Source organism: Caretta caretta, chromosome 5 (genome assembly GCF_965140235.1).
Source record: "Caretta caretta isolate rCarCar2 chromosome 5, rCarCar1.hap1, whole genome shotgun sequence".
In the NCBI taxonomy this organism is placed as follows: domain Eukaryota; kingdom Metazoa; phylum Chordata; order Testudines; family Cheloniidae; genus Caretta; species Caretta caretta.
Genome location: NC_134210.1, coordinates 52,169,698 through 52,190,747, shown reverse-complemented (window position 1 = coordinate 52,190,747; position 21,050 = coordinate 52,169,698). Strand labels below are relative to the sequence as shown.

General features: G+C 42.6%; 1 protein-coding gene across 2 annotated transcripts in view; it reads right to left on the bottom strand.

Annotated features, from left to right (window-relative positions):
* Positions 1 to 21,050, bottom strand: part of RASGRF2 (Ras protein specific guanine nucleotide releasing factor 2) — a 216,088-nt gene that overhangs the window by 113,607 nt on the left and 81,431 nt on the right. For both annotated transcript variants that reach the window (XM_048850622.2, XM_048850621.2), the window contains exons 11-15: positions 12,321 to 12,387; positions 11,364 to 11,500; positions 5,596 to 5,678; positions 3,673 to 3,921; positions 3,005 to 3,396 (exon numbers count right to left, since the gene is read on the bottom strand). In XM_048850622.2, the coding sequence (XP_048706579.2) occupies positions 3,005 to 3,396; positions 3,673 to 3,921; positions 5,596 to 5,678; positions 11,364 to 11,500; positions 12,321 to 12,387 (928 nt within the window). The remainder of the gene's footprint in view (positions 1 to 3,004; positions 3,397 to 3,672; positions 3,922 to 5,595; positions 5,679 to 11,363; positions 11,501 to 12,320; positions 12,388 to 21,050) is intronic.

The following is a 21,050-nucleotide window of genomic DNA, read 5'->3' as shown; positions in this document are numbered from 1 at the left end:
TCTGGTGGTGGATATATCACAGAGCTGGAAGCTAAATGGCCCCTCACAGAACTGATGGAGAGACCAGATGATTTCAAATACAGAAGGTAATCTAATTTCTGCACTGTTTGGTGACAACTGATAAGATTCAGCCCAGATTGAGAATTTCTCCATTGTGCTACATAAGTGGCTCTGGTGTCCTTTCTGCTGCTCACCAAAATGGCCTGGATATCTTGAAAGCAAACTTTTTCCTCACCGCTCAACCAGAGATCATCCACGCCATGAGGTGAAGTGATTGTAGGTTTGGGTGCCATAAGTCATCTCAATCACCGGTAGAGTTATGGAAGGTCGAACTGAGTCAATGCCTTGGCCTGGCTGGCGTTATGAGGATGACGATTGCCTTGACTCTTTTTAGCTTCTTGATCACCCTCAGATTTAGAGAGATGGCAAGAAATGCATTCAGCAGAAGACTTGACCAGGGAAAAAGGAAAGCATCTGACAAAAGACAAGGGCTGCTATCTGCTCTGCAGCAGAATTTCCTGCATTTATTGTTCAGTTAGTTGCAAAAAGATCTATTACTAGATAATCCCACTGATGAAAGATCTGATGCAGAATGTCCTTGTTTATTGGCCACTCATGATGGTCTACAAAGTTTCTGTTGAGTGAATCTGCAATAGCATTCCTCCCCCGGGAAGGTGAAATGCCTTTTGCAAGACATTGTTCTTTATGAAGAAGTTCCACTGATGAATCATTTCTTGGAATAACTGATTCCGTCTTGCATCCCCTTGTTCAGATAAAACAAAGTGGTAGTGTTGTCGGCAACGGTGAGTACTTGAACCACCTGGTTGCTGATGTTGAAAATGAACATCTCACATGCTCTCCAAGTTGCCTGAAGCTCCCCTATATTTATGTGGAATGAAACCTCCTAATGTTTACAAAGTGCCAGAGCCCGAAGTTGACCCAGATGGGGCCCCCAACCATTAATGGATGTTTCTGTTTCCAGCACCATAGTCGGTGGTACCCACATAGTTCAGGCAACTCTGACTGCAGTTGGAGTAGCAAAGGTGAGTCCATCAGAAAACACAACAAATCTTTTGTCATGAGAAACACCTGCAGCATCGATTGCACAAACAGTGGAGGTGAGTGAACAGTTGCCAAAACTGATACTGGATCCAACAGTTCCGGGATTGAAGATCTCGCCAATAAAGATGAAAGCACCAGAGTCAGCAGTGTCGGTGATTGATGGTGCTTACAACAAGACCTTGACTCAGCACTAGGATACTTTTTAGTGCCTTTTGGTGGGACAAATAGTGAGACTTCAGTGGTCTATCAGTCTCATATGATTTTGAGCACTTCAAGGAGACCATAGAAAAGGAAGAGAATGACATCTCTCACCTGAATCTAGCTTTGGAGCCTTGGAAGCTGGATGGGCACTGCTCGTGGAGAACTCTCCTTTCTTTCATGGTTAGGTTGAGACTCTGAACCAGAATACATTGCCTGTCTGAGAAGATGAATTTTTAAGAAATTCCTCTTCCTTTGTCCTCATCGGAAATGAGGTATAGATAAGACATTTATCCTTCACATGTCCCTCACCTAAGCAAACTAGGTAATTTTTGTGCCTGCCACTGACAAAGAAAACAACCCTGCACCTGGTACACTGTTTAAATTCTGGGGATTTCTGCATGACAAAAATCCCAGAAACAGCTAACTGACTAACTGCATAAACTATACTAGTTGGCAGCCTTGCTGTAGCCATGTTGGTCCCAGGATATGAGAGAAACAAAATAGGTGCGGTGATACTTTTTATTGAACCAACTTTTGTTGGTGGAAGAGCCAGGCTTTTGAACTACATTGAATACTTCTTCAGGACTGGGGAAAGAAATGAGTGGTTGAGCTAAATACTAGTTGGGACAGATAGTAAAGCATAAGGGGTAACACTGGTTTCATGGATCATTACAATCTGTAACATATACCTGTCTGCTAACATTTAGTGGCCTACTTCAAACCACTTTTGCATAACAATCTAACCTGTATTGCCAACTCTATCTCAAGTGTTACCCCTTAGGCTTAACTATCTGTCTCAACTTGTGCTCAGATCAGACTCTCTGATTTCTTTTGCCAGACATAAAGAACTGTGTAGATAGAAAGCTTGTCTCTTCCTCTAACAGAAGTTGGTCCAATAAAGAGTATCACCTTACCTATCTCATCTCTCTTAAATTATACTAGAACTAACATTAAAGTGAACTATAACTATATACAGTAAGAGAAACTCTTTCTTAAAGCTGGCTACCAGAAGCTCAAGACCTATGCGAAGCTTCAACTCCCGCCACAGGCAATAAGAAGAAACTGAGAAGAAGGCGGTGGCTCTGCCCCTCTTTATGCCCTTGGCTCTGCATATGGGGCCAGCATCTGCACCACCTAGTGGTAATTCTGGCAAAAGTCTCTGACTTGAGTGCACTAGGTGCACATATGCCTGCAGTGGAAAATATATGTGCACAAACACTCAGAGCAGAACTAACCTTATCATGCAGACTTGTCAAAGCAGATGAGTTCTTTACATTGTTCAGAACCCTTCTTTTTCAAGGGAATACTTTACAAGTCATATCACAAAGGGAGCACATCTCACATTTATTTCCAGAAGGTACCAGGGAAGTTCCATTAACTAATTTCTGTTCCCTTTGGCACACAGGATAGTTGAACTCTTTCCCCTCAATCCCATTTACTCTTCTCCCTGTTCTTTGAAGGGCCATTGTTGATGTGTTCCATTCTGCCACATTGCTATTCCTACTGGTAACACCAGATGCAAAAACAGTGGAGCACTGGGAATTTGAACAAAACATCTACTATAACAAAAATAAAAATATGAGCACTGGATTACTGAAAAAAGGAACTGTTTTACTAAGCAGTGGGGAACATTTACTTTAGCCCAGATACTGGGTTGCAGTCATCTGCCAAGTGTTCAGTTTATATTTGTGACTGCTATATTTTCCAATATAATACTCAATATACTGCAGTTATATAATACCTCTTCTAATGCTTCTTCTTAGCTTGTTACACAGATCAATGCGAGGATTCTCTAAATTCTCTTCTATGGATCCAGGGTTTTGTTCAGGGGAGGAGGGGCCCTTGCTGAGGTCCAGCGGTACTTTGCTAGCAGTGGGTGGTGGGGATGTGGCCGGGCTGTAACTTGAGGTAGGACTGCTGGCAACAGAGGAAGTAGAGAGATCTAAAGCCCCTATTCTTGAGTTCAGTGGTGAATTAGTCAATGAGAGTTTTCTGGTTCTGACAGGTGAGGAAGTTCTAGAGAGTGACAGTGGGGGAGGAGATGAGAATTTGCGACAAAGATGTGGTGACTTCCCATCAGCCAGGTGTTCTCCTCTGTTGTTTTGACTGGTAGCAAAAAACAATTCCAAAGACCTATGAGTAAGACACACAAAAAGCAAAATTAACGTTAGCGAGTACAAACAGATTTAATGAAAAACATTCACAAATGTGCTTTTTGTGAACAACATATTTATATTATTTGCTCCTGAAGGCTAGGGGATAAAACTAAAATGTATTTATACATCATGTATTGTTTAAAAAAAAAAAAAAGTTCCATTCCCCCAATCCTCCCCTACCTCTGATTATTTACATGGCGGAAAAGGACCATTCTAACAATAATCTCATGACAGAAGAAGAAACAGAGTTTACCTGACTGGAATGGAGGTGAAAGGCCTTTTGTATATATCTGAGAGTTTCTCCAGTACAACGGTTGCAGTAGTAAATATGCGGTAAGTATGCAGGAAAGTATTAAGAAAATCAATACTAAGAAAGCGCAAGTCTGTTAATCTCTCCAAGAGGCGTTCCACACTTGCATAACGAATTTGGGGCACTTTGCAGGAATTTAATGTTTTGCTGAAGCAGATATCAATATCATCTCTATGAAGACGAGCATCAGATCTACATAATAAATTATAAGAACAAGTTTCAAAAGAGTAGATTCTTTACTGTCCTGTAAATATATAATTTTTAATGCACCCATCACCATAGATTCAATTCAACTATACTGTATTTTCTGGGTTTCTAACATTACAAGAAAATATGTAAGCTAAAAAATGCTTTAAAATTAAATTTCATTTTACACCATGAAACCTTTTTGTCACAGTCAACTTTGCAAAATTGTATTTTGTTCAGTTTTTACAAAAAGAATTCATTTGCAGGAGAGAGGAGTAGACTAAGCTGAGATTTCCTTTAAAAACATTGGCTGATCTTTTCTGCAGCACTTTTGGTTCTCTTAGGACCCACAGTCAAGATATTCCACCTAACTTCCTCCCTGCATGAAGTGGAAAACACATTTTTTCTTTGTTAGGCTCTTACTGAAGTGGCAGAGAAATTGTTTGATTCATCAAGTGCAGACATCTGAAACAATAACACACTTTTAAAAATCAATACACTTGCAAAGTCAAATAGAGAGGAGACAAAATCTCTGAAACATGGTATTGATCTCAGATATGTTGGTATTATCCTATCAGGCTTGCTCAGAATGCAAGTTCTTTGGGATGGGGACTACGTCTTTATTTTTCATAAAGTGCTGAGCATACTGTCAACACTTAATAGGTAATAGTAATGTTTGTATTGCAGAATCATGAAACAAAATCAAAATAAGAAAAAGTCCATTATTTCTAGACATTAAAGAAAAAGTATCAGACCTAACATTGATCCTCCTGATATGTGCCAAAGAGAGAGAATCACATGCTCTCTTTGGATACATCAAGGTGCAGAATGGGAGAGCATTATTTATATAAGGTGCTGCCAAGAGACCTGTTGGTACAATGTAGGCCCAGAAGGAGAAATGACCCAGTAGCAACCAAAGTCACAAAGGACTACTGACATTCTGTTCTATTTCTTAACATTTATAGTAGATGAAGGTAGATAATATACATGTGAAAGAGTAAGGGAACTCAGAGGTACTCCTATGTTATGATTTTGAAATCAAGTACTGAAAATTGCTACCTACAAATAAAAGTGACAATTCTGGGAAAAAATAAATGATGAAAAGAGAGAGTTTGGGGGACCAGGGACGAGGGGGAAGTGTATTTCTAATTAATTATGTTACCTTGATGCAATCAGTTAAATTTATGGCATCTCAAAGATGGACGCAGCAAGGAAAAGAAAATTGTAGCTGCTATGATAAAGTACTTTGATAAATTGTACCTGTCTGTACTTGCCTATATTTTGCATACCTTTTAAAATGTAATTAATAAAATCATGAGCAGTATCACAGAGAATAAATATTCCCGGTAGGTTAATACTTCAAAACTAACAATTTTACATTTATTCATCTGAAGGAACAAGAATGCACACAACTACAGAAATACTTGAAAGTCAGAGCTTTTGTGACTAGTAGGCCATACTGTCAACCCCAAATCTGAAAAAATCATGAGTCAGGTCCCCCCCCCAAACCATGAGCTTTTTAAATAGTACTGGTATATATTTTGGGATGTAGGATTAATCCCATGCAACAAAACTGTACAAAATGGTTACATTTCAAAGTTCCAATCTGTCCATCATGTTAAGCTTTCAATAATAAAAAAACCCTACATTATTCCCCTGTAAAACATGTGTTGCACTCACTTGATCATATGTGGCACAGTGACTTTAGAGTTTTCTTCAAACACTATGGTCATTAAACCATTGCATCTTATATTGTCAATACACTGTGAAAATGAAAGTCAAGAATCATTAAAATGAAAACAATGTAAAAAGAATATAGTTTCACATTTCCTTCATCGCTGTAATCCTAAAACATTGTGTTCAGAGGGTGTGAACAGATAGCTAAAATAGATTTTTAAAAAATAAATAAAGCTAACAATAATGAAGAAGAAAATACAATGGACAAGATTCTTCAGCCTGCCCTGACAAGTTCACTTTGCACCACTGATGCATTAAAGTCAATGGCTCTATGCCAATGTACACAAACTGATGAACTGGTCAACAGAGTTTGATAAGCTAAAACTGTTTTTAAACCGTAAATGAAGGATGCTTTGATTCAACAAGATTAAAACACCTCCAGCATCCCCTGTGATATTTTTAAGATCAATAAACCTAGGTGTATTGCAAGGAAATGAGAAAGATTTATAGACATGCCTGGCAAGATCCTCAGCCCCGCTCTGATCCCTTTATGCTCAGTAAGAGGGCCATAATGATGTAAATAGGCTCTAAAAGCCCTAGATCCAGTCACGGGCAAATTTCCCCAGTGCAGGCACTAAGAAAGACAGCTGTTATGGCTGTCTTCTAAAGACTCCCTTGCAAGTCCTAGCACAAAGGGTGTGCTGGGATTGGGGCTGGGGGCAGGAAGGGCATGACTGGGGTGGAGCTGCAGCACATAGCGCTGCAGAAGTTCTGGGCACTGCTGCAACCCAAATAGTAGTCCAGAGAGGCTGCTGCTGTAATTTAGACCCCAGGGCTGTCTAAATTATGCAGCCCAGGATCAGGAGGACACAAAGGTGGCTTAAAGCCAGGAAACCCCACTTCCCTCTGGGCTCCCCCTCTAAGAGGTGCAGCACAGAATCTCACCCACAGAGTATAATTTCTGAGGTGCCCTTAAAGCAAAGATAAATGACAAACTTTGTAGAGATTTGTTAAAGAGACTTTAAGGTCTGCAGCTAGTGCCTGTCCCTTATAAGATCTGAAAGTCTACCCATCACCACAGACTTTAAAAGGTTTCGGTATAGAAACTACAGGGCCTGATGAAATGTCCATGGAAGTCAACGGAGATATTCCCACTGGATTAGGCTCGCAATGCCTACTAACTGTAAGCGCCATGTGGACCTCCTGTTTTTATGATGCTTTCTAATTTTATTCATCTAGTGCCATAAGTATATATATGTTACTCCTTCATGGTAATATACATTGAACTGAATGGAAGCACAATGAATATAAGTACTGGCTTTGAAATATCTTATAACAAATGGCCTGTGTTATGCTGGAGGTCAGACTAGATGATAATAATGGCCTTGTCCGGCCTTAAAATTTATGAATACCATATCCACATATGTATAAACTGCATTATTTGTATATTAGTTTTTTGTTGTGATTTGAAAAGTCCAACCACAGGGTATAATCCAGTCAACATTCCAGTACTGGTTTTATCAAATGGGTTATTAAAAATACAAAAATGTAATATATTTAATGGAAATAACCGTGTTTTTCCTGTCCAGATTAGCAAGAGTTGGAGGTGTTGCAGCAGCCGCCTTTTTAGCTCCTGGGGTGAAAGTGCCTCAGACAATTCATCCATGACCCCTCTAGCCAATTAAGGAGTGGTATTGACAGTCTCCACAGGTAGACACTTCCAGTCCTTAGCTGGAAAGATGACAGCTGTGATGTAGGCAGTGCTGGCTTTACGGGTGGGCAACGTGGGCGACTGCCCAGGGTGCCATGGTCAAGAGGCCAGAAGCAGGGCAGGCTTGGGGTGCAAGGTCACAGACAGGAGCTTGGGGCAATGGTGGTGAGAGAGGCAGTGGGGCCTGGGGGCAATGGGGGGAAGCCTGAGGAGGCAGCAGGGGCCAGCAGCACCAAAACACAAATTCGCCCAGGACACCATTTTTCCTAACGCTGGCCCTGGATATATGACCGTAAGGCAAGAGGTTCAGTAGGAAAAGGGCAGTATTCATCAGAACTAACAAAGATGCAAGCAGAACTAGCACATTTTAACACGGCATATTTTTCAGGAGAAAAATTTGTTTCTTAAAACATTGCACAAAATTAATTTCTCTGTGATTATTAGACGACCTATGATCACTAGGAACCAGGTGAGGAAAAAACACAAACAGAACTTGAATAACAAACTGAAACAAATAATCTTATGCCACTTGCATGTCAAAAATATACAGTAAATTGTTATGCTACTAATTGTAAGGGCAAAATCCTAGCGCACTGAAAGTCATTGGGAGTCTTTCCATTGACTTTAAAGGGATCAAGATTTCATGCGAAGTGTTTTACCAAAATCCTGAAATATATTCTGAACAAACCACTAGCGTCCAATTCTTATTTTACATTCACAGATTTCATAATTGTATTCCTGTAATGGCTTTAAAGTCAAAAGTCAATGATGACACTGTCAGACTAAGATGAATATGTACAAATTCAGAAGTGATGTTTTTTCCCATTACAGTATTGAAACTCAGTACAAATCTGGGACCTAATTCTGTCCTAGTTTCAACAGTCAGTTCAGTTAAACCAAATTTATCCTGGGGTAATAGCTGAATTCATCCCTTTATGTCAAATTCTGCTAGCTTTACTCACTTGATTCCCTTCAGTGGGACTACTCATATAAGCAAGGCAAGCACAATTGGGCTTTTCATTTCAGAGAGCTGTAGGTTCTGTACTGTGATACATAAAGTAATAAAAACTGATAATAAGGTAGCTCAGTATAGTATTAAAACACACTGTCAATCTTTTTATAAATTGCCATTTCCACATTGTTGCAACAGTGCTTGGCTTTCTGCAATTTCTAGTATCACCAACAAATTTTCATCAAAGTCCAAGTCCAATCAGAACTAGAACTTTCTAAGTTTTTCTACTCCTAGAATTGGGAACCTCCATTTCATTTCACCCCTTATCTGTGGTGGACTTACCACATCCTACTATTAATTTATTATTTATTATTATTATTATTTAGGAAGGACATTTGTTACATAAAGCTTGGCAGTGATGGTTATGTATAGTTACAGTTGTCATATTCTTTGACTTTGCCCTTCTAGCAACAATTTACAAGATGTGTTTGGGCATTCTCTTGAGATACATAAAAATGTAGGAAAAAGTCTATGAATGTTTACTTCAGCACAAAGGCAAAGCAGAGAAGAATAAGCTATATTCAAACTCTTTCTCTTCCCGAGGATACAGAAGTTGGGAAAGACCCATCAGTTAAATAAGCTCTTTAACTCCACAAAAAGACAGGCTGAAAATAAATTAATGGATCTCATTTCTTCCACATAGGACAAACTGGGTAAAACAAGATTTTAAATATTACAGTTGTTGCTGGTTCAGAGTCTTGGTAGCCTGGGTTCACCGCCCAGACTGTCAAAACGGACAGGAGAGGGCAATGCTATAATAAAAAAACCCAAGACTTAAAATACACTGTTGAGAAAAAACAGAAAGACACCAATGCTTCAGATCAGTGCTGGCTGAGGTAAAAGGTGAAAGAAGATTGCTAACAGTTCTCACCACAAATACTGTATGCGAAAGTTATTTAAGGATACAAAGAATCAGGAACTGTAGTTAATATGGAAGGAGTGAATTTTTCTTCCTGATTCTGTGATTCCTAAGACTTATATTATTGCTAATTTTTTGCTCAGTAACTTGTCCATGGCAACCGTAGAGTGGATAACTATATAACAATGGCATTTGCCAACAACTCATTTCCTCATACTTGCTCTTCTTTCTGAATACATTTTGATTTCCTTTATTTGTTGAAGGTCATCCAATCATTAAAGTAAAATTCAGGGTCTAAAATTAAAGTTGTGTGTGTGCATTTGCACACCTTATTTATAAGTGCAATACCCATGATTATGCACACAACTAGACTAATCATGTGCACTAATGGCAACTCAGTAAAAAAGTGCTCATTTGAGTGCCAAGCTCTGCACATTTTTGCAGACCTAATTAAATGCACACATCTGAAATAATAAGATTCTTATTGTTTACCTTTCCATTCGTATGGCCCCTATGCCCTCCTTCAGAGCAGTAGTAGTGGGTTAAGAGGAAAAATCACTTATTGGGCAACTTACTCAATAATTGTCTACTACAGGGTTTCTATGCAGCTGGTCCTGAGCCCTGTCAGGGACAAGAAACTGGTCAAGAAGCCCTACTTGTCTGATCCGATTTGGCAATTCTTATTATTCAATTTTCATCCAAAACTTGTAACTTAGTGGGAGTTCCATGGCATTCTCCCTGGGATTCTTTATTTATTATCTCTTCCACTACACCAAACCAAAAAGGCAAATATGAATGTGTGGTCCTGAGACTGCACTGCTGCTTTAAAGCAATTATACCAATCCCAGCAATGCATGTGATTTTTCAGATGAGGTCTTTTTGCTGCTACACAAAGCTGCCATTGAAAGGGCCTTTGAATTTATAGTTTTAAACATTTGGCTCTTGAAATTGAAAAAAAAAAGGTCAATATTATAGCTATATATTTTTACTTTATCGTTATTCATCCAGTGTAAGAACTCTGGATAAAATTTTCAAAAGCATGTAAATGACTTAGACATTTGGAAGTTTAAATGCTACTTGACTTCCAATGAAACCTAGGCTCCTAAGTCATGTAGGTGCTTTTCAAAATTTTATCTACCATCTTACTTATTTTATTCCAAAACTGTTTATCCAGACCAAAAAAATGCAGAGGGTTTCTTTTTTTTAAAAAAAGCAATTTCAAATGTATTAGATTCACTTACCAGAAATGTTACTATAGGAGAACATCAAATTCCAGACTGAAACTTGCCTTTACGGTGATCGCTAATCAGTTATTCCTTCTGATTAACAGAGGGCTGATAGAGCTCTAAGTCAGGACTCTGGCACTAGTCCAAATTGTCATTTCATATTTTTATATGCAATCATCAAAGGTAAATCCTATGGCTATGTTCAGATATGGTATAGTGCAAACTCTTGCTGTGTATTCAACCTCTTCCCCTAAAAGGTTTCTAGCAATTCTTTGTTTAACAAGTTTCCGAGATGTAAAATTATAATGATCTTTTTAAATGATGTCCACACCATTAAAATATTTTAATGCTTTTTCATTTTCACTCATTCACAACAAAGTGAATCACCTGCAAGCTATCATATTTCTTACTTGTGTATTATATCCATTCATCTAATTTTCTTATCAATGCGGGGGGGAAAACCAAGTTAATCTTATTCTCTTACTCTATGGAATATGATACATATACATAGCATGAGATGGAAATGGAATGGAGACATTTTCCTCCTGATTCAAAAGTCACAAATAAATGATTTTTCATTTAGATTGCAGATAGCAATTAGCAGTACCACAAATTAACAGGGCTGACTCTTCTTTTTAGATCGAGAGAGAAGTCCACTCAGGTACATATTAACAACTAGTAAAAATGAATGCCAGTTATGTTACATGGGTTATTCATCTGCCTACTCCACATTCCTAACCACGTCTTGCAAAACACCTTTCTGCCTTACACTAATGAATTTTTACAAAGCAAAGTGTAAAATCTCTGTAAAAATAGGCAAAGACTTGGTTTCTTATGTATTCATCCTAACAAGTAAACCCTGGAAAAAGGCAAAAGCTCCTTGAGATTAGTTTGAAACACACAGCAACAGATGTTTTCGGTAAGAAACAAACCAAAAAAAAAATAAGGAAAAACGTAAGTTACCTGACTTATATCACTTGTCCACGCAGCTTTTTCCTGTCGTGAAGGAGCTAACAGTACCACAGTATAAGGAGGAGCATCGGTAGGTTCAACCACAATCTTGAAATCAAGGTGACCAAACACTTGCCCAGAACCTTTTACTTCACAATCCGGGGGAAAAAACAAGCAGTTGTGATTTAAAAGCCATATGTCAAAGAAAGTACTATTTACATTTACACTAAAAAGTATTTTAAACCTTCCTCTGCCCAACAACAACCTACCCTCCAAAGCAGTGACCACATTTTCACGTTCATCAAGTACAAGAAAAGTTTGGGAAACATGAATACTAATGAATGGGTGCTGCTGTGAATTATTACACTTTCCAAATTACTAAATAAGGCCCTAATCCTACAAATATTTCTCCATGCGTTTTATACTTTCAGCACATGAGAAGTATCATTGAACTTTATGGAACTATTCTTACACTCAAAGTTCACCCTGTTCCTAATCTGTGGGATTGGAACCAAAGTGAATAGACAATTTAAAAAAGCACGGTAATATACTTTGTTACTTAATTTGAACAAGACGGCAGTTACAATTTACAGGGTCCAGAACAAAATTTTCCACAACCTCAGCCAATTCTTTCACCTCCCCCCCAAGCTTTGAGAAACGTAATTATCCCTGTCTTCTTTCAAGCCAGGATTTTGTTCAGTTAAGATCCTCAAGTGTGAATTTCCACCCAAAAATCAGAAAATAATTTGTTACACTGGTTCAACTATTTACTTGAAATCTTATCATCAGCAAGAACAAAACACACATTTTTAACAGAGTTTTTACATGCAGGTTTTAACACTACTTCTCAGACTTAATGAAAAGGTAAAACATATCATTTGCTGTGCTGACAAATAAACAAAGGGTAACACTTTTTTTTTAAAAGCTGCTTCGGAGCTCTAATTATATAAACAGCTTAAAGCAACTTACAATCATCATCACTCACATCTGGCTCCTCAATCAGCGTGCACTCTATTAAAGAGAGAACACCCCCTGTCTATGGAAACAAAGACAATTTTTCAGTACTCTGGGGGAGGGGAAATAACCCTTCCCATTAAAGTTATTTTTAAGATTCCTTAGAATTTAATTTTAGAAAGACCATTTAATTTGAGAGTTTAGGACACACAGGTTTTTCAAGAAAAGAGAACGTCGTCAGAAACAGGAGGGGAAAAGAAAATATAATGTATAATGGGATTTTCCACACTAAAATAAATCAATTACATATTCACTTTTACAGAAATTGCTGTTGCTTTCCCTCTCTCTAATTTATCCCAGCACAGTTAGATCAATTGGATGATATAATCAAACTCCTGAAAAGTCTGAATCAGATTAATGGAGGACTCTTGATGAGGCTCCCCTAAATTTAGTTTACATTCTACAGTACTGTACTGTTTGTGTGACTCCTCCCTCTGTGGTTTCTGCTGTGATGGAAAGTGAAAGTACATACAGAAGAGATGGATTTCATTATTTCTGACCCATATGAAATCACAAAATACTAGAAATCTAAGAAATCTTGTTCTTGCAACATTTCTAACCAATGTCTTTCTGATTAGTTTGAATAAACATTCAGAGCTAAAGTTTGCTCAAGTTTATGCCCCACAGTACCACACGAAAAAGATTCCCCATTGTGTGTAAATCAGTGCAAACTTTCCCCCCAATTTGAACATACTTATTTAAGCGTGATGCTTTGCCTCTGACTAAACCCAACCCACTCCATAAAAGCTTGATTGTGTCCCATGCAATTTAATTATAGATTTATTAAGAAGTTCAATACAGTAGAGTATGCTGCTGCAGGAAAGCAGAATTGATTTTTCTTTAAATTAGTTTTAATCCAGTTCTGTAAATTACCCCCTGGAAATTCTACTGAAGTGGATTGGTTGACACCTCTACTAAACAAAGGAGAGGAAAGTTCAGCACCAGTTTACATAGGTATTTGACACTGTCTCTAACTCCAACAAATTCAAACTAGAGAGTACCATTTAGGAACTTGTTTTCACTGAGAGTTTTGGCTGAAAAGGGACTTCAGAATTCAGCCTCTTGGATTCAAATATGTAAACAGTTTATAAGAATACCAAACACACACTGAACATTACACAGACTGCAGCAGTTCTAATATACCTACCAGAAGGAAATGAAAGAACAGGAGTACTTGTGGCACCTTAGAGACTAACAAATTTATTTGAGCATAAGCTTTCATGGGCTACAGCCCACTTCATCGGATGCATAGAATGGAACATATAGTAAGAAGATAGATATAGATAGATACATACATACATACAGAGAAGGTGGAAGTTGCCATACAAACTGTAAGAGGCTAATTAAGATGAGCTATTATCAGCAGGAGAAAAAAAACTTTTGTAGTGATAATCAAGATGGCCGACTTAGACAGTTGACAAGAAGGTCTGAGGATACTTAACATGGGGAAATAGATTCAATATGTGTAATGACTCAGCCACTCCCAGTCTCTATTCAAACCCAAGTTAATGGTATCTAGTTTGCATATTAATTCAAGCTCAGCAGTTTCTCGTTGGAGTCTATTTTTGAAGCTTTTATGTTGCAATATTGGGAAAAAAAAAAAGAAGGAAATGAGAATCCCTGCCTGCAATGATACTGGGCATGCTGTGACCAGGGGAATGATACCATGAAGTTAGCTGGGGCTTTCTTGGCATCTGACCTTTCATCCTCTCATATCCCTCCTTTGTTTCTCTGTTAGGGGCTAAGGGGTTTGACACCTTGGCCAATTAGTTGGCTTTCTGGTGACCCCAAGAGGGTGGCAACAAGCCCAGAAACATGTGGATTTAAATAAAAACACTTACCAACTTTTCATAACTGTTGTTCTTCAAGATATGTTGCTAATGTCCATTCCATTCTAGGTGTGCGTGTGCCCATGTGCACGGTTTTTTGCCTTTTGCCTTAGCAGTATCCGTAGGGCCAGCTGTGGTGCCCCCTTGAGTGCCGTGCTCATCCGTCGATATATCAGGCACCGCAATCCCTACTCAGTTCCTTCTTGCCAACAACCCCGACAGAGGGGTAGGAGGGTGGGTAATGGAATGGGCATGAGCAACACATCTCGAAGAACAACAGTTACAAAAGGTAGGTGACCGTTTTTTCTTCTTCGAGTGCTTGCTCTTGTCGATTCCATTCTAGGTGACTCAGAAGCAGCATCTCTGGAGGTGGGCTCAGAATTCACAGACATGCGGCTTGTAACACTGCTCTACTGAAGCCGTCATCTCGGACCTGCTGGGTAAGCATATAATGAGCCATGAACATACGTATGGACAACCAGGTGGCAGCCCTGCAGCTATCAGAAATTGGCACATGGGCCAGGAAGGCTGCTGACGAGACTTGTGCTCTAGTTGAGTGGGCGGTTACAATCACCGGTGGAGGCACCTTTGCCCGATCATAGCAGAACTGGATGCAGGCTATGATCCAAGAAGAAATTCTCTAGGTGGACACTGGACGACCTTTCATCCTGTCAAGTCCCAGACTTGAGGGTAGAGCTGCTCCAAACTTTAAAGAACCGGACCGTCATGCTATGAACAAAGACCAATCTCCCCTGGAACGGATGGTGAAAGGCTGTTATGGCAGCCTAGTGGATCTTAATTGATGAAAAAGACAAACCTTGGAGCTTGAGATGCATAAGGTAGTCCAGGATCAGCTGCAGCGAAGTCTGCTTAGGCCTAACGTCTTGGGCCAAAGCCCAGCACATGAATTGTTTCCATTTGGCCAGGTAGATCACTCTAGCGGAGGGCTTTCTATTCCATAGTAGGACCTGTTGGCCTCGGGCTGAACATTCCTGCTCCTCAGTAGTTAATCATGGAGCAACAAAGCTGTGAGGTGCAGCGCTGCCGGATTCAGGTGCAGGAGCCTGCCTTGATTCTGCGACAGGAGATCCAGCCAGTGGGACAGTGGCATCGGGGTCATCACTGACAAAACCATGAGCATGCCAAAACAATGTTGGTGAGGCCAAGCCGGGGCTATCAGGATGACCTTGTCCATGTCCTGCTTGATCTTCATGAGGACTTTGTGAAACAACTGCACCAGCAGGAAAGCATACATCAGAGCCCCCGACCAAGAAAGCAGAAAGGCATCCAACAGGGAGCTCCTGTGGACCCCCCCGAAACGAGCAGAACCGTTGGCACTTCCTGTTCTGGCAAGTCACGAACAAGTCCACCTGGGGAGACCCCCACTTTTGGAAGATCTGGTCGACCACATCAGGGTGGAGAGACAACTTGTGGCAAGTTCCTCTGAGGTGATATGCTAATACGTTCCTGGTTCCGGGGAGGTGTGCTTCCATGAGATGAATGGAATGCTGCACACAGAAGTCCCATAGTCTGAGGGCTCCCTGGCAGAGGGCTGATGACCTGGCTCAGCCCTGCTTGTTGATATAAAACATCATGGCAGTGGTGTCCATCAGGACTTGAACCACTTTGCCTTGTAACTGGGACCAAAAAGCCTGGCAGGCCAGGCTGGGCAAATTGCTCTGAACTCCCTGACATTTATGCGGAAGGAGTGGTCAACCCCTGACCAGCAGCCCTGTGTACTGAGTTCGCCCCGGTGGGCTCCCCACCCTAGGTCCGAGGCATCAGACACCAGAATCAGTGATGGGAATAGGACCACGAAGGGGACTCCCTGCAACACTGATGCAGGGTCCAGCCACCTGGATGCGGGGTCCATGCCAGTGACACCTGGATGTGGTCCAGGACCTTGACTACCTAGTCCAGGTCATGCCCTTTGGGGATGTAGACCGACGCCAACCACGCCTGCATCATCCGGAGGTAGAGCCAGGCATGACGGACCATGTAAGTACAAGCAGCGATGTGGCCTAGCAGCCTTAGGCAAGTGCGGGCAGTGGTGAGCAGGTGGCCCCTCACATAGGAGATTGTGTCCGACATGGCTCAGAAACGGGTCTCCAGAAGGAATGCTCTGGCCCACATGGAATTGTGAACCGCCCCAATAAACTCTATCCATTGCACTGGTACGAGAGTCAATTCCTTTTCGTTCACTAACAGGCCCAGGTCACAGCATGTGGTCCATACCAGATGGAGGCTGCTCTGTACGTGATCCCACAATCTGCCCCTGATGAGCCAATCTTCGAGATAAGGATTGACCTGGATCCCCCGACGCCTCAGATAAGCTGCTGCTGGGGCCATGCATTTTGTAAAGACCTGAGGGGCTGAGGAGAGGAAAAAGGGGAGTGCCATGAACTGGAAATGGCACTGGCCCACCATAAAATGGAAGAACTGTCTGCGTCCTTGGAAGGATAGAGATATGGAAATAAGTGTCTTTCAAGCTGAGAACAGCATACCAGTCTCCCAGATCCAGGGAGGGACTGATGCAGGCCAGGGATACCATGCGAAACTTCAAATGAGGTACTTGTTGAGTCGTTGCAGGTCCAGAATGGGACGTAGGCCCCCTTTTGCCTTCGGAATCAGGAAATAGCAGGAGTAGAAACCTTTCCGCCGCATTTCCTGAGGGACCTCCTCCACCACTCCCAGTTGCAGAAGGTTGTTTACCTCTTCAACGAGGAGTTGCTCATGAGAAGGGTACCTGAAGAGGGATGGGGAAGAGGGTAAGTAGGAAGTGGGGTGGCCAAAAACTGAAGGGTGTAGCCCAGCGACACAAGTTCTAACACCAATAGTCCGAGGTGACTCTTGACCAGGCTGAACGGTAGGGATGGAGATGGGTGTGGAAAAGATGGGGCAGATCCAGGGAGGCAACTGGGGTATTGCTCTCGAGCACACCTCTAAAAGCCCGCTTCTGGCCCCTATGGTGTTTCGGTGAACCAGGTTGTGCAGGTGAGCAGGAGGAGAAAGGGCGGCGGAGACTGAACCCAGTGTCCCTTCTCCTTATAGATCCCTGCTGAGGCTGCCCAGGCTTTGGTGGTGGGGGCGGCCTGAATGGCCCACAGGTTAAAATTATAACACCCCAAAAGGGCCTGGTGGTTCACTACCTGGAACTGGAGACAGACAGTGGAATAAATTTTTCTTCCAAAAAGGTCCAGTCTCTTGGTTTCTTTATTCTTGGGGGTGGAACTGGCAGGCCCCTGCCTGTCCTTTTCATTCGCCGCTGACATGACCAATGACCCCGGGGGCAGGTGGGTATATAAGTATTCGAACCTGTTGGTGGGGATAAAATATTTTTTCTTGGCCCTCTTTGAAGTGGGTGGGATGGAGGACGGGGTTTGCCAGAGGGCTATGACGATGTTCAGGATCTCTTTGTGCACCGGGAGTGCAACACGTGCGAGGGTGGATGTGGAGAGCACATTGATCAACGTGTCCAATTGCACTGCCATCTCTTCCACCTCAAGGGCTAAATTGGCGGCCACCCATCGGAGCAGGGATTGGTGCTCCTTAAAGTCATCTAGTGGGCTAGCACAGGAGGGCCCCGCCACCGCCTCGTCTGGAGAGGACGACGACTGAAGCACTGGGGGAGGGCCTGCGGCATCATCCCCTGCAGGGTGGGCACCTTTTGCTCCACCACAGCACCCGCCTGCGCTTCCTGCAGTGAACCCAGTGCCGCCGGTGCTGATTGGGGTTTGTCGGATGTGGCAACCAAGGGCTGGTGAGACAGGGGCATCAGCATTATCAGCACGCCACAGGCATTCCAGTATGGCCATTGCATTGGCCACTGGCCCTGCTGCCAGGTCAGCATCGCTGCGGTGGATGCACCCTCCAGAGCCCAGTCACAATGGTGCTGTCTTGGGTAGGGGTGAAAATCCCTCTCCGTGTTGGAGAAATCCTCCTCCGGTGACCAGGGCAGGGCCGTCGATGTCTGGGTCTGGCAGCTAACCATCACCATGGTTGACCGGTGCCTCGAATGGTCTGACTGGTGCCAGAGAACGGGGCGCGCTACTGTGTTAGCGAGTGTCCCTGAGGTGTCAGAGACAGTGACTGTCAGTGCGAAGACAACCGGTGCCAACCAGCACCTCCCTCTGGGTGAGGCCCAGCGCGAAGGATGAGGCCCAGGAGTGCGGTGCCTGCAACCTGTAGTGGTGAACTAGTGACCTGCACCCAGGACACAACAACAAAGGATTCTGCCTTGGCTGCAGAGACCGGCAGCACTCATTCACCTTCTGGGAGGCCTTCACAGCTGGCTTGCCCTCGTAGGGACACTTCGCCGGGTCCATCGCCGCACGCAGGGCCAGCTGCAGCAGGAGAGTATGTTGCTTTCTGGGCACAGGGAACTGAGAGGGCATTGACTGCACCATCAGCCTGGGTCCCCTTACCACTCACTGGAGTCAGTGGTGGATCCTTTAGAGGGGGTAGTAGGTCCCCCAGGGGCATGCCCCCTTGCTGCTCTGGTGTGGGTGGGCGGCCAAGCAGGGTCCTTTGCCCAATGCCTGTGGTCTGACTTGCTTGGTGCTGGGTCCCTCTTCTCATTCTTCATCTTGGGCACTGGCAAAGGGGATCGGTGCTGGGAAGAGCCAGATGCCGGGGGTGTGCTAGGCACCAAGGCAAAAGTGCTGGGTGTTGTGTCTGGGTGGGCCGGCTCCCACGCTGGGCGAAGAGCGGCCTCCATAAGGAGGGCCCTTAAGTGAATATCATGTTCTTTCTGTGTCCTGGGATGAAAGTTCTTACAGATGTGACACTTCTCTTTAACATGGGTTTCCCCCAGGCACTTCAGACAGCTACCATGCAGGTCATTAACAGGCATAGGTCTGCTGAAGGGCTGAAAACTCAGAGACTGGGGCATGCCCCACCTGGGTGAAAGTCCCTGCCAGGACCCTAACTGACACAGTACTTAACAGCTACTTACTAACTAATCTACTATAAACAAACTATTTACAGCTGGAACACAAGGTTCAAGGAGTGGGGTGGGGGGGACCCTGACCACTTGCGAAGCAAGGGAAATAGGCGCTCCAATCTACCACCACAGGCGGTAAGAAGGAACTGAGAGGGTGTAGGGCAGGCGGCGCCTGATATACCAACGCAGGAGTGCAGCCAGAGCCAGCCCTACGGATACCACTAAGGCAACAGTCTCTGACAACTATAGACGTCGGCACGCACACACCTAGAATGGAATCAATATGAGCAAGCACCTGAAGAAGAAATTCCTCTTATTTTGCCAATAAAGGTTTAAGAGTCTGCTAGAAAAAGCAGAGCCCATTCTTGCTCCCTCTCTAGGGACTGGATGAAGAATGATATTTTCACCCTGTTTAAAAGAGACACTGTTGATTTGGAAAATCACATTTCCATCTGAAATTTTTGGACCTGCTGCTGTTGCAGGTAGCTCTAAATTGACAGTAACTGAAAAAGATTAGAGGAAAAATATTTCTCTGTTTTTCATTTGCTTATACTCTGCATCAGACCAAGATTTGTTCCAGTAGGTTTTTTTTGATGGTCCCTTTCATGCACTGATCTGGGATGGGGAGAAACCACATACACACTCTTCCCCAGGCTCTCTCACACTGTTCATCAGGAACAGCTGCAGCAAAGCTTAATCATATAGAAACAAGAGGAATGTACATACCACAGTGAGAGAGGAGGGTGTAGAGGCACTAATCTTGGTGTTACTGCTACTGGGCCTGCATAAAAGACCCTTATTGAAACACAGCAGGGGACCAGCAAAACAACTACATTTTTTTGAAGGACAGAAAATGGATTTTTTTAAATCAAGTTAAAAAAAAATCAAATTCACAGTGACCCTTTAAAAAAGGGACAGGTGCTATTTATTTACAGGCTCTTGAGACTAGAGTGGCTGAACTGGAGGACCTAAGGGAAACAGAGAAGAACATAGATGGGACTTTCTGGGACACCATAGAGCAGTCTGGCAGCCTCTGTGGTGTTGAAGAGGATGAAAGTCTTGGGGAAGGAGAACATCAGACTGGACTGGGGGGAAACAATCTCTTATATGGGACTTTTCTTTCCAGATGATGTCATGGTATCCTCTCCCTCTGAGAATACCTCTCCAGGGAAGGGAATCTCACTTATTAGGAAGGGACAGGTAATAGTAATGGGGGATTCAGTCATTAGAAATATAGATAGCTGGGTTTGTGATGACTGGGAAAACTGCATGGTAAATTGCCTGCCAGGTGCAAAAGTTGCGGATCTCTTAAGACATCTAGACAGACTTATGTGCAGTGCTGGGAGGAGCCAGTGGTTGTGGTACATGTAGGTACCATTGACATAGGTAAAGGTAGGAGAGGGAGGTCCCAGAGGCCAAAATTTAGGCTGCTAGATAAGAGATTAAAGTCCAGGTCCTCCATGGTAGCATTCTCTGGAATGCTTCCAGATCCATGTGCAGGGCCAGTTAGACAGGAAGAACTGCAGGGTCTCCATGCATGGCTGAAATGGGGATGTTCAGAGAAGGGATTACTAGGAAGCGGAGAATGTTTTGGGAAAGGAAGGGCCTATGCAGGAAGCATAGGCTCCACCTAAACGAAAATGGAACCAGCTTGCTGGCATGTAAACTAGGTCATAGAGGAGTTTTTAAACTAAGGGCTGGGGAAAACAGACAGGTGCAGAGGAGCACATGGTTTGGACAGAGACATCACCAGGGGAGGATTTATTAAAGGGGATATTATAGAGCCTAGAAAAGAGGACAGATAGAATTTGATAAAGTACAGGTAGGAACTGAAGAGAAACAGTCAACAAAAAAGAGTCCCATTCTATTACATCACATGAAGGCAGACAACTAAATATTGACAAATTTTATAAG